We start from the raw sequence: 13,074 nt of genomic DNA, 5'->3' as shown, positions 1-13,074 counted from the left end.
CGTTCAGAACGCTGCCGCACGTCTTATATTCCGCCAGAACCGATATACTCACACCACCCCTCTCCTCAAGTCACTTCACTGGCTTCCGATCAGATACCACATACAATTCAAACTTCTCCTCCTTACCTACAAATGCACCCGGTCTGCGGCTCCTCACTACCTTTCTACCCTCATCTCCCCCTATGTCCCCGCCCATAACCTCCGCTCACAGGACAAATCCCTCCTTTCAGTTCCCTTCTCCACCACTGCCAACTCCAGGCTCTGCTCATTCTGCCTTGCCTCACCCTTTGCCTGGAACAATCTTCCTCAACCCCTAAGCCAAGCTCCCTCCCTACCCATTTTCAAATCTCTGCTTAAAACTCACCTCTTCAATGTTGCGTTCAGCACCTAACCTTTCGTGAAATATAATATTCCCTATCAGACGGACTCCACACTTGTCTTTAGATTGTACACCTGTCTTTTAGATTGTAAGCTCCTTGAGCAGGGACTGTCCTTCCATGTTAAATTGTACAGCGCTGCGTAACCCTAGTAGCGCTTTAGAAATGTTAAGTAGTAGTAGTAGTAGTAGTAGAAACAGGGGTGACACGATACAGACGTTCAAATATTTGAAAGGTATTAATCCGCAAACGAACCTTTTCCGGAGACAGGAAGGTGGTAGAACTAGAGGATACGAATTGAGGTTGGAGGGGGGCAGACTCAGCAGTAATGTCAGGAAGTATTTTTTCACGGAAAGGTTGATAGATACATGGAATGACCTCCCGCGGGAGGTGGTGGAGATGAAAACGATAATGGAATTCAAACATGAGTGGGATAAGCACAAAGGAATCCTGTGTAGAAGGAATAGATCTACGGAATCTTAGCGGAGATTGGGTGACGATGCCGGTAATTGGAGAGTAAAACCAATGCTGGGCGGACTTCTTCGGTCTGCGCCCTGATCGTGGCTGAATAGATATGGATGGGCTGGAGTGTAAATTTTAAGGGGCTTCGACATTAGCTTCAGAACTTTAGTACAGGAACAGTGCTGGGCAGACTTTTACGGTCTGTGCCCTGAGAAAGGCAGGGACAAATCAAACTCGGGTATAAATTTAAAGTAGCACATACCACGTAAAATGAGTTTATCTTGTTGAGCAGACTGGATGGACCGTTCAGGTCTTTATCTGCCGTCATTTAGTATGTTACTATGTTCTATCCTACCACCCAGTATCTCATATGGATGTGTGTTAATGTCTTCCTTCTCTCATTGCTTTCTCTGCTCTTCTCTTCTCTCTTCCTTCCTTTTATCTCTGATCTCTCTATCCCCTCAGTCCCTCTGTGTCTCTGCTCTTCTCTATCAACTCTCCCTGTGTCTTTTTGTTCTTCCTCTTTCTTCTGTGTCTGATCCAAGAAAATATTTATTTTGGTGTTTTTCTTTATTCCTTCCCTTCCTGCACATCTTTCCAGTTGTGTCTGGTTTTTCTTCTCCTTTCCATTCTGCTGTGCTTCTCCTCTTTTCTTTCCTTTACAGCCCTTCTCTCAGACTAACTTTTTCTTTGCATGCAGGGTAAAGCAACTTCCAGGTAGCTTTTTTAATAGGACATCAAGACAGGCTGGTATTTTGGCTCTGAAAATGGAGGGATCAACAAAACAAAAAGGGGGGGGGGGGAACGACACACACACACAGCAGGTATATGCATTCCCTCTTCTGATTCCATTTCCTGCCAGCTCCCCAGTTCCACACAAATATGCTCCAATGCAAATCCTTCTCTGGCTCAAGCACACTAATGGAACAGAACCCACAATTACAGCTATAACAAAAGCCCCGTCTTCAATCTCCTTAGCAAGGGCAATTAATTTTTTCTCTGTTTCCCCTTCTCCTTCAGTTTTAGCCCTTCTTTCATTTCAATTGGAAGAGATCTCTACTGGGGGGGGGGGGGGGGGGAGGGGGCTATGATGACATAAGCCTTCATTGACAATTACTCATTACTGTTTACATGTTCGTACTCTCCTTCTTTCTGTCTAGGCCCAATGAACTAAGTAACAGTCCACAGTGCAATCTGGAACCTAAGCACCTGTGTCTGCCTACCACTGTGGATAATGCCATCATGCAATGGTTGAGCCCCATCTACCTTTTCTGGTTGTCAATGTTTTGAACTTAGGAAAGAATGGAAATGTACAGGAGAGGTAGGGTGCAATTAAGACCATCTTCCTTCACAAAACAAAACAGTGCTCCTCACATAAACATGAACTCCTGCTGAGAAAACTGGAGAACAGTTTAAAACAAAGGCAAGGCCACCACTAAGATGTAGTTTTTAAACATACATAGTACCTGGTTGGAGCAGATGAAGGTGGTGGTTTTTCAGGGACCTATGCATTTAGAAGGGGGGGAAAAAAGAAGAGATAATTGCTTCCTTACAAATAGCCAATGACCAACAATCCTAGAGATTTATTAAAGCATATTGCTTAGGTAGCAGAAGGTCTCTTAAGGCAGTGACAATTGCTACTTTTCCATCCTTTGGTCACTAATTTGAAAGACAGAGCACTGCTTGCTATATCTCTTTACTAAAGATCAAGAAAAATGCCTGTCTTCTTAGTGGTATCAGAGAACACAAAAAACGTGTCTTTACAATATACAGTGGCAGTCTCATGTTAAGCGCACAAAATCTTCATGGCACACTAAAACATAGCAAGTGTAGTATAACTCTCTTTTTTGCACATTTTAATTTAAATTACATGTTTATTATTAGAATATATGAAAAAATGTGAAGACCACAGGATCTTTGCCCATACAATCCATATTAACAGAAAGCTGCATATGCAAAAATTAACTGGGGAGGGGGTACCCCACTACTTTTTGGCACCATGGTTTGTAGGGCCACGTTTAGGCTGGCACACGTACTAGTGTAAAAAAATAGACATTGACAACATGTGTCCTCTACACTTTCAGAGCAGCCAGTCTAATTATGGATATAGAAATGTTCCATGAGGAGAGTTCCATACCTCCCCCCTCCCCCTCCAGCTGCCAATCACACTACATGACTTTACGTAGATCTATGCAGCAGGATCACACAGAAGGTCCCTCTAGCTGTGGGGTCATCCATGGCTCCACTTTTAACATATCTCAAGCCTATTCTGATAGTCTGGACAACTTCTGGACAGGTTTCCACATTACATAGTGTTTTTCATGTATGTTTGTAATGCAGTTAACACACCACAAGTGCTAAGATTTTAAGTTTATGAATGCCTAAAAACTGACCTGATCGTCATCACTGTCATCGCTGACCACCAGGTCATATTCAACCGTTCTGAAATAGAAGAAAAACCAGAATGGTTAGCTTCAGATCACACTACAACTACCACTGGATGCTTCCCAGAGCGTTTTATGCTACAAAACCAAGTTGACCTACAGGTACAGACAAAACAACTTACCAATGGGTAGAGAATTAAATTCTTATGGATCAAGTTGGTTCTGCACAGGTTTTCATTAATATTGATCCTTAGGGCCTAAAGATTTTTCTCATGACCACAACACGTGTGTGGGGGGGGAGAGGGACTGGATTTTATATGCACATTTAGTTAAATAAGGTTGAACTAGATGGACTTGATTTTCTGTCAAATGGTGAGGACAGTTATGCTTCTTACCTCACAGATACATTTTTATAACAAGGTTCAATATCCAAACAGCTCACATAGTTGTAACTAAATCATGCCACTTTTAGTATATGGAGTTTTTGCTCATTTTCAAAGAGAAAGCATTCCATACTTGTTCATGCTATATTGTATAGGTGGTCACACCAAACAAAGTAGCTTGCATACTTGTGAAAATGTCAATGTACAGAACCCATTTTCCTCCCCTGACCTAATCATGCCATCAGGAATACCTTCTTCCAGTCCAGCTAAAACTACAAATCTTTATTTTAAAAAAGATTACAGACCACCTATATAACAATCCGTCACTAGATTATTTGTTCAAAATTGTCCACAGTTATTCATAAAATCATAAATACACCATATTCAATAAAACAAAAGAAAAACAAAGCTTCAGCAACCTCGATTTCCACTGCCCATCCCTCATGGTAACAAATCAGACCCTCTCCTCCCAACAATCCATCGACTTGGACCAATACCTTCATCCCTGGGTGGAAGCCCACGCATACCTTCAGCAGTTTTCAGATAGGGCTATATACATGCTTTAATCCATTTTCACATGGCTAGATTGTTTTGAAAATTAGTGCTTCACATTGTCAAGCAAAGGACCTTGTTTTGATTCCCAGGTCTGTAGGGACAAAACATGTAGCACTACAATCAAGCACTATTCTGATTTTATGAACCTGGCTTTTCACAGCCTTAGGGCATGTCAGCTTGTTCTTGTAATAGGCCTCAAGCACATTGCTGACACATCAAGGCTAACAGAGGCAAAACAACTGTTCACAACAACTTTTGTTTACTGTGCTGGGGACCTTCATGGACAAGAAGAAAACATCTAAGGAATAAAGAGCCAGGTCCTTGGGCCCCCAAAACCACAACATTGGCAAACCTCAGACTGTCATTCTAGTCAGCATGGCACCAAACCAGATGAAAACATATAAGATCCCCTTTCATAAGCTAATAGCTAGCTGGTTGTTATCTTGGGCAGTTCACGTGAGAGCTGCTATCAGCCAGCCCAAGCCAGCCACATGATGAAGGCTCGTTAAAGATACATGACCCCTCCTGCCTGCATGCTCACCTGCCTGGGTAAAGCCACCATCTGCTGACCAGCCTGAGTTCTCTACTGCTGCCTTACCTGATCGTGAGGTGAAGCCAACTTGCCAGCCTCTGTTTCAGCTCCTGACTAGTGTTCGTGAGTGTTATCTGTCAGGGTAAACTGCTTTCTTCTTAGTGCATGGGGTGTCAGATGTCCTATAAGCTTTGGACTTGGGATAGTGTGCATTATCTTTGCCTTGACAGGTATATGAAATCATTGTTCTACCATCATTTTGGGTATTTCTGCCTACGTGCAGTGTCTCTGATTACATTTGCTATTAGCTGCCATTATCTCTCTTCTTCTATATATATAAAACTCACCCTCAACGTTCTATTCTCTGACGTCACTGAAGCCAAGGTTCGTAAGTTCGTGGTGCTGAAGCCACGAAAATCACCCAGTCTCTGGGCCCTGCCCTCGTGTCAAACGTTATGACGTTGAGGGCGGAGCAATTCAGTCACACATCGACGGCGAGCACGGCGGCGCAATGGCGTCAGTGACGACGAAGGTGCGTTGGTTGGGTGGATGGAAGGGGGGCACAGGAAAGCCTTGCTAGCGCCCGTTTCATTGGCTCCAGAAACGGGCCTTTTTTACTAGTCTCTAATAAAACAGCTTTTCTATTTTTCTAATACCTAAGCCTTGTGTCCTTTTCTCTCAATGTTTATAATTTAGACTGTTCTGAATTTGGACTGCATGAGTGGGAAGTTTGTGATCTAATCCCAGAATGCTAAATTACCATTATTTGTCATATTTGCAGTTCCCTCTCTTTGCCGGTCCTTTAACGAGGCACAGTGATTGTATTTAGTCCCCACAGGTCAATCAGGTTAAGGAAGCTGCCACAAAGTAACTATCCAATGGGGGGTATTCTTCTACGATTCCATGTCTAAGAATTATTCAGTGACGTCACAATCCTTCAAATGTTGCATCTACAATACTCAACAACTTACTGAAACAATCACTGATTTACAATCAGCCCCTGAATGTAAATCACACTGAAGGATATAAAGATTCAGTCTACCATTAAGTAATTTAAAGCTAGATCTCAAAAGGTCTTAAACGCCATAATTAATACTTTTAATTCCACTAGCAAAAGAATCATCTTGAAAGAACTTGAGCTATTTTGACAAGAAGAATGAGCAAAACCTGCACCATCCCCCTGTGCAAAGTTGGTAGACACATATCCTTAAATGATGCACTGTTGTTGCTGCAAAAGGGGATTCCACCGAGTCAAGAGGTGTGAAAATGTATGCAATAAAGCATTTTTTGGTTTCTTATTCTTAAATAGTTTGAGATACTTCCCTAAGTGTAATAAAATCAAATATAAAACTATCCATAATGCTGGATTTTCATACCAACGTACAACCAAATGGAACTCTTTACCCAAGCAACTCCGTAAAATTGAATACCTCTCATTTCGAAAACTGTTGAAAACCCATCTGTTGAGATCGATCACCAACAAATGATTTGGTTAACCTTCAAAAATTATACCTGCTTAATCTGCAACTACACCTGTATTTACACTCTATTCTTGTTAGTCTCACTCACACAAGGAGTGACACGGGCTGCACATACTGCAGTAGGACATGTTTATCTACTCCTACCCTAGCTGAGATAATATTTAACCATCTCTCTGACCTCATGTGCAACTTTCTTTAAATTAGTCACCTTAGTTTCTAACTCCTCTTACTCTCTTACCTATCTATATCTATCTTTGCTTATACCCTACACTGTCAATTAAAATGTTCTATTACGTATTGTGTTGACATTGTAAGTATTGCCATTTGAATATTTTTACTGCTGTAACTGTCTATTGCTCATATTTGATTTATTCTTATTGTACACCGCCTTGAGTGAATTCCTTTCAAAGGGCAGTAAATAAATCCTAATAAAAGTATTATTATTATAAACATGTTATATGTCCTTGATTATAAGTTATGTGATACTAGAAATTTGTAGTTACATCGCTACTTGTTAAATGTAATCAGAACGGTTTTTCAGTTACACATTTGTTACTTGTAAGCCACATTGAACTTGAATTTTTATTTGAGATAATGTGGGATATAAATAAATAAAATATTTCTATAATTGCTTTCAGGTTGAAAGAGTAGAGTAATAAACTCCTACTGTAATGTATTTTCAATTGTATGTTTTGGACAGCAGAATAAGGATATATTCCAGGGTGTGAACACTTTTACAAAACTCTGTATGTTATGTTCTATTTATACACTGTTTTCCTTATAATATAAATGCCAACATTTCTCTTAAGCTCTACTTTGTAAATATCTATGTAACTCATCACAGCTTATATTAGCAAGGGGGTAAACACATGAGTTAGATAGATTATGGGTGGGAATCAAAATTACATGCATAACTCATAGAATACTTTAAGTTATGTGCATATCTGCAACATTTAGGTGTTAACACGTACACCAGCGCTGTGCTGGCACAAGTGCTGACATCTAACATTTAAGCACGTATTTAAGCAGTCAGGTTAGTATTCTATAAAAAGGAATGTAGGTGCCTATCAGGCTTATTTTCAAAAGAGAGAGACTCCAATATTTCGACCCAAATCAGGAGATGGGCACCCTTCTCCCGTGGGCGCCCAAATCGGTATAATCGAAAGCCGATTTTGGGCACCTCCAACTGCAGTCTGTCGCGGGAATGAACAAAGTTGACAGGGGGAGTGTCAGAGGCGTGGTGAAGGCGGGACTGGGGCGTGTTTATCGGGCGAGGAGAGATGGGCGCTCTCGGCCGATAATCGAAAAAAGAAAGCCGGCAGTAGCGAGAATTTGGGCTGTTTTGGACCCTTTTTTTTTCACGAACAAGTCCCCAAAAAGTGCCCCAACTGCCCAGATGACCACCTGAGGGCATCGGGGATGACTTCCCCTGACTCCCCCAGTGGCCACTAACCCTCTCCCACCAAAAAAAAAAAGAACTTTAAAAACTTTTTTTTCCAGCCTGTATGCCAGCCTCAAATGTCATACCCAGCTCCATGACAGCAGTATGCAGTTCCCTGGAGCAGTTGTTAGTGGGTGCAGTGCACTTCAGGCAGGTGGACCCAGGCCCACCCCCCCCCTACCTGTTACACTTGTGGTGGTAAATGGGAGCCCTCCAACCCCCCCCCCCCGCAAAACCCACATGCCCCCCCTTCACCCATAAGTGCTATGGTACTGGTGTAGAGTTGTGGGGAGTGGGTTTTGGGGGGCTCAGCACCCAAGGGAAGGGAGCTATGGACTTGGGAGGTATTTTACTGTTTTGTTTTTTTTTTACTTTTTACAAGTGCCCCCTAGGGTGCCCGGCTGGTGTCCTGGCATGTGAGGGGGACCAGTGCACTACGAATCCTGGCCCCTCCCACGACCAAATGCCTTGGATGTGTTCGTTTTTTAACTGGGAGGCTTCAGTTTCCATTATCACTGAAAACCGATACCGCCCATCTCAAATCCGCCCAAATCCGATGCATTTGCCCGGCACCAACCGTATTATTAAAACAAAAGATGGACGCCCATCTTTTTGGAAAATACGATCTGTCCCGCCCCTTCGCGTACCCGTCCTCGGAGATAGTCGCCCATGGAGATGGGCGTTTGCGTTCGATTATGCCCCTCCATGTTAGTTTATAGAATAGGCTCCTATCGGTGCCCTGTTACAGAACTGCCCTGATCATATTTGAAAATGGGCCAGATTGGACTGTGGGTTACAGAGAAATGAACCCCTATAGAAATGGACCACCACTGCATTTATATGGGAGAGGCAGTTCCAGCAGCTGAAGCATGGAAAGACTGATGCACTGAAACAACACAGTTAGGAAATTTTGCATTTCAAAACTGCCCCTCCCCTCTTCTGTCTTTTCCTCTTCACAAACACACAAAGGCACATGCACACACATACACAGGATTACACATGCATGCATATGCACAGGGGGTAGGAAATAATTTAATATGATATGCTCTGCATACTTTTCCCACCATACCCCTTTGTCTCCCCACCCTGTTACCTCCACATTCTTAGTGGTGAAGCACAATTATCTGTAACCTTGAAACAATAGCACCATGTTGTTAAACTATAAAATCCATCCTATGAAACCTAATGGTTAGATATGTTTTCACACTTAGTTTCTTGTTGTTATGTTTTACAAACTAATGGAATGTTTGGTAATGGCTCCATTCAATCATAAATCATCCTTCTTCACATCAGGGACAAAATCAGAGGTATAGCACATAAAAATATATGTAAATAAACACAATATAAGTTTGCTCTTCTGCTCTGTATCTCATCATTCAGAGCATTTCAGGCCTCTTTTGTACAATCTGGGGCTTGCCCTAAGTGTCTATATGATACTACAATTTTAAATCATATGTTTTGGTCTTGCCCTAAGATTGCACATTTTTGGTCTCACTTGCCTATCCTCTATTTCTCTGCAACGGGGTCGACATATTTCTCCGACACCCTTGGTGGTTTTTTTAGGTGTTTCAATCTTCTCTGCCTTCACCACTGGGATTACAGCATTTTCTTCAGAGAGCCATTTTAATATGGAAAAAAATTATTTTGCTGTGCTGGCGTGAACAGTCACCACCAGCAATGGCAATGTGGCAAACCCGCATGATAGATTTCCTAAATGTTTTGAAGAGACTAATAGACGATTCACCACTGGAGACGTGAGTCCAACAGTCTTTATTATATCTACTTTTGCCTTCTGTGATTCGTCATCGTAGAGAACTTTTCCTGTTCTATATTTTGGATTCTAAATGTTTTGAAACCAAGGACATATCCTCGATGAAAGACGAGAGATTCCAGAGGACCTGAGAACATTTTTGGGCACACAGCAGAATCCTCAATCAGCCATAAACTTATTGGACTACACTGTGTTATTGAACTTTTTTTTTTTTTTTTTAACAGTAATGACCACATCACATCTAGGGGGGAGGTAAAGGAAGGGTGGGGTTGTGGGAGGGTGTGGATAAGGGGAAGATATCGCTTTGAAAATGCTCGCTTTTGACAATTCTTCTTTGTGTCAAGCTTGTTGCTTTATTGTGTTAACTATGTTTCATCTTGACTATGTTTTGTTAATAAAGAAGATTTTTAAACATAAAAAATATATGTACATGTGTACACATACAAAGAGGGGTTGGAAAGAATTCCATGAGCTATGCTCTCCTTGCTTTTCCTCTTGTGCCATGAACCTGTGCATGCTTCTATCTAAAGTGTTGGACAGAGTATGGGGGGGCCACTATAATCAGCTTGTAATCACTTTGATTCCACACCCCCCTCCCCACTAGTGTTTAGCTCTAAACACAGATCCAGAACAGAAAACATGTTCTCTATCCCTTTTCAAATAATCTCCAAGATCCATTTCCTTTAATTTTGGCTAAAAGTTTCAACATATTGTCCACAATGACTCCATGCTATTTTCCTCAGGTGGTGACTTCAAACTCCATACCCAATATTTCCTACCTGTAGTTGGGATCATTCTTCCCTGTGGGCATTACTGGCAACCTAAGAGGGCCCAATATTCAAAACGATTTAACCAGCAGACCACCGGTTAAATTGCGTTGAGTGAGTCAGGAGGCAGTGCTGCTGAATATCCCATCTGACAATATCCGGTGTTGCTGCCTGCATAACTTGTCAAGTAAGACCGTTAAACAGCAGTCCAATCTTTACCCAGTTTGTTATGTAGGTATGGCACAGAATATCAGCGCTACCTGCATAACTTCTGGGTACCAATGCTGACCCAGATATTCAGTGCCAGTACCCAGACATGTCCTGGTACTGGATATCAAGCGTTTATAAAAATACAGACTGCTGCCAGCTCAATATTGATCAGAGACTGTTCATCTATTTATGATAACCCTCTGAGGACACGAACGATGGACCCTTGTTTTTAGAGACGTAGAAGGGAAAATGCACATAACCTGTTTTGGTGTGGTCGATGCTTAGACAAGTTAAATACACTGGGTGGGGGATTGGAATACTGGATGTTGCCATTGCTTTGTGGACAGGGTCAAGCCCCTAGGTCGGACTGGAACATGAAAAAAAATAAAACCCTAATTAACCATTAAAAGAACTCATTTATGATGGAAATTATGAAAAAAAAAAAAAGAGACATAAAATGTCAGAAAACAAGTAAAACCTGCTGAAATATCAGGAGAACTCTGTTTCCCTGTCTGTTCAGCAAAGCAGAAAAAAACCTAAAGCAAAGCATAGAAGCTGTGTGGATTGCTGTGCACAGAAGGTTTGCACATGCTAAGAACTTTACACAAAGCTCTGAGCTCTGGGAGAGATGTCCCATCCTGGTGATGATCAATGACATCACCACCATCTTTTGTGCCTGATTCAGTCCTGTTGCAAACAGAAAATCATTGGAAAGAAAGGCGGTCCAAAACTACACAGTCAAAAATATTTTTCTTTACAGATAGAGAAATTTCATTAAACTAAACATATATTTTCAACAAAAATATTAAAAAAACTTTTAAACAAGGCAATGGATTGTCTTAACAGTTTTGAATTATCATGAGGAACTTCATCTTGGTTGTTGAGATGTCCAACCTTGACATTACTTGTGGACTTATCAAATCTTAGCTCGAGTTATCTGCAGGAGGGCCCATAGGAATAAAATGGACACTGCTGCAGATAACTTGAGCTAAGCTTTAGTAAACAATCCCCCCAAGCTAGGTAGTGCACATTATATAATAAGACATTTGCAATTAATGTGAAATAAATCTATGATACAAAACGTTTTAAGAAATGAGGGCTTTTCATATGTCTTTTTGGCTGCAGTACATAGGTAACTTATAAACACAACCTTTTCCCTCCTTTTTTCTTGTTTTTAAAGCACTTTCTCAAAAAATAAGCATACATTTAATGAGATTGTTCTATTTGAAAATAATTTGTTTTTGATTTCTGTGTCATTTTTTGGACCCCTTTCTTTTCAATTATGTTTTTAAGCCCTATAATGCAGGAAAAACTGTGCTATCAGTTATCAAATGTATCATTTCCCCATTCCATTCCAGTCTGATTTTTCTCACAAAAAAAATGCAGATTTGTTATAGCCATCTCAAATACTACTTGCCTCTAAAGTGCGCAAGCACACATGAACTCTAGAAGGAGGCAAGAAATTAGAGACTTGCTTTTTCTACCATTAGCATTAACCATTCTTGAAAGCAAGCAATCAAGATATACCTCTGTACTGAACTTAACAGCAGATCAAGGACATTACATTTTGGCCAACTAGTTACATAACTTTTACTGGATACCTGAATTCACCTTCTGTTGAAATCATTTTCCTTATGTCTCTTCCTTAAAGTCTCTGTCAATGATATGAAACTGTAATAACACATGACTCTTCCAGCAAACACTGCTTGCAAAAATCCTTTAGGCTAACAAGGAGACGTGTTTCAGGATCACATAATTGTAAACTCCTTAGGCTGTTCACCTGATGCTTTTACCCTGCTGATAACAGGAACCCCTATATTAATTATTTTTCCAAGTACAGATTCCGTAATGCATTTTTGTTCTTATCTAAACAAAATAGGAAACTTTTTGTCCTCATGTCAGTGCCTAGCTGAATAATACTTCCATGCTCTCTGATGCCCCCTCGCAAACAATTTAATTCAATTCTGGCATTTATAATCCTCTTAACCATCAAGTTCAAGGCAGAAGACAATTGCACATTATAAGCAGGTACTTTCTCTGTCCCTAGAGGGTTCAAAATCTCGGTTTTTGTTCCTGAGGCAATGGAGACAAAACACTTTATAAGAACATAAGAACTGCTGTACTGGGTCAGACTGAAGGTCCACATCAAGTCCAGTACCTTGTTTCCAACAGTGGCATTCAGGTCACAAGTACCTGACAAGATCCCAAAGGAGTAAAACAGATTTTATTAGTGGATTTTTCCAAGTCCACCTTGATAATGGCTTATGGACTTTTCTTGTAGTAACTTGTCCAAACATGTTGGTTTTTTAAAAACCCTAAGGTAACTTGCTTTTACCGCATTCTCTGGCAACGAATTTCAGAGTTTAATTACATGTTGAGTGAAAAAATATTTTCTCCAATTTGTTTTAAATTTACTACTTAGTAGCTTCATTGTGTGCCCTTAGTCCTTGTATTTTTGGAAATAATAAACAAGCGATTCACATCTACCCAATCCACTCAGTATTTTATAGACCACATTAGGCCATTTTTCCTGCGCTTAATGCAGCTTAGTAAAAGGGCCTCTATGTTGGGTACCTAAGGGGCCCTTCTACTAAGCTGCATTAGGCGCTGTGCACCTAAAAAATATTTTTATATTTTTTTTTTGAAAGGAGGGGGGGGGGGGGGGTTCAGATGGAGGAGAGTGAGTGTTCCTGCACTAACCAGTTAGCAGA

At 40.9% G+C, this 13,074-nt stretch overlaps 1 protein-coding gene across 3 annotated transcripts in view; it reads right to left on the bottom strand.

Moving 5' to 3' along the window:
* AFF1 (AF4/FMR2 family member 1) overlaps nt 1–13,074 on the bottom strand; it is a 430,143-nt gene that overhangs the window by 105,569 nt on the left and 311,500 nt on the right. For all 3 annotated transcript variants that reach the window (XM_030190611.1, XM_030190612.1, XM_030190613.1), the window contains exons 8-9: nt 3,233–3,281; nt 2,306–2,343 (exon numbers count right to left, since the gene is read on the bottom strand). In XM_030190611.1, coding sequence (XP_030046471.1) covers nt 2,306–2,343; nt 3,233–3,281 — 87 coding nt within the window. The remainder of the gene's footprint in view (nt 1–2,305; nt 2,344–3,232; nt 3,282–13,074) is intronic.

This window comes from Microcaecilia unicolor, chromosome 2 (genome assembly GCF_901765095.1).
Source record: "Microcaecilia unicolor chromosome 2, aMicUni1.1, whole genome shotgun sequence".
Classification (NCBI taxonomy): domain Eukaryota; kingdom Metazoa; phylum Chordata; class Amphibia; order Gymnophiona; family Siphonopidae; genus Microcaecilia; species Microcaecilia unicolor.
Note: the sequence above shows the minus strand (reverse complement) of the source record. Positions and strands in the feature narration are given on the sequence as shown.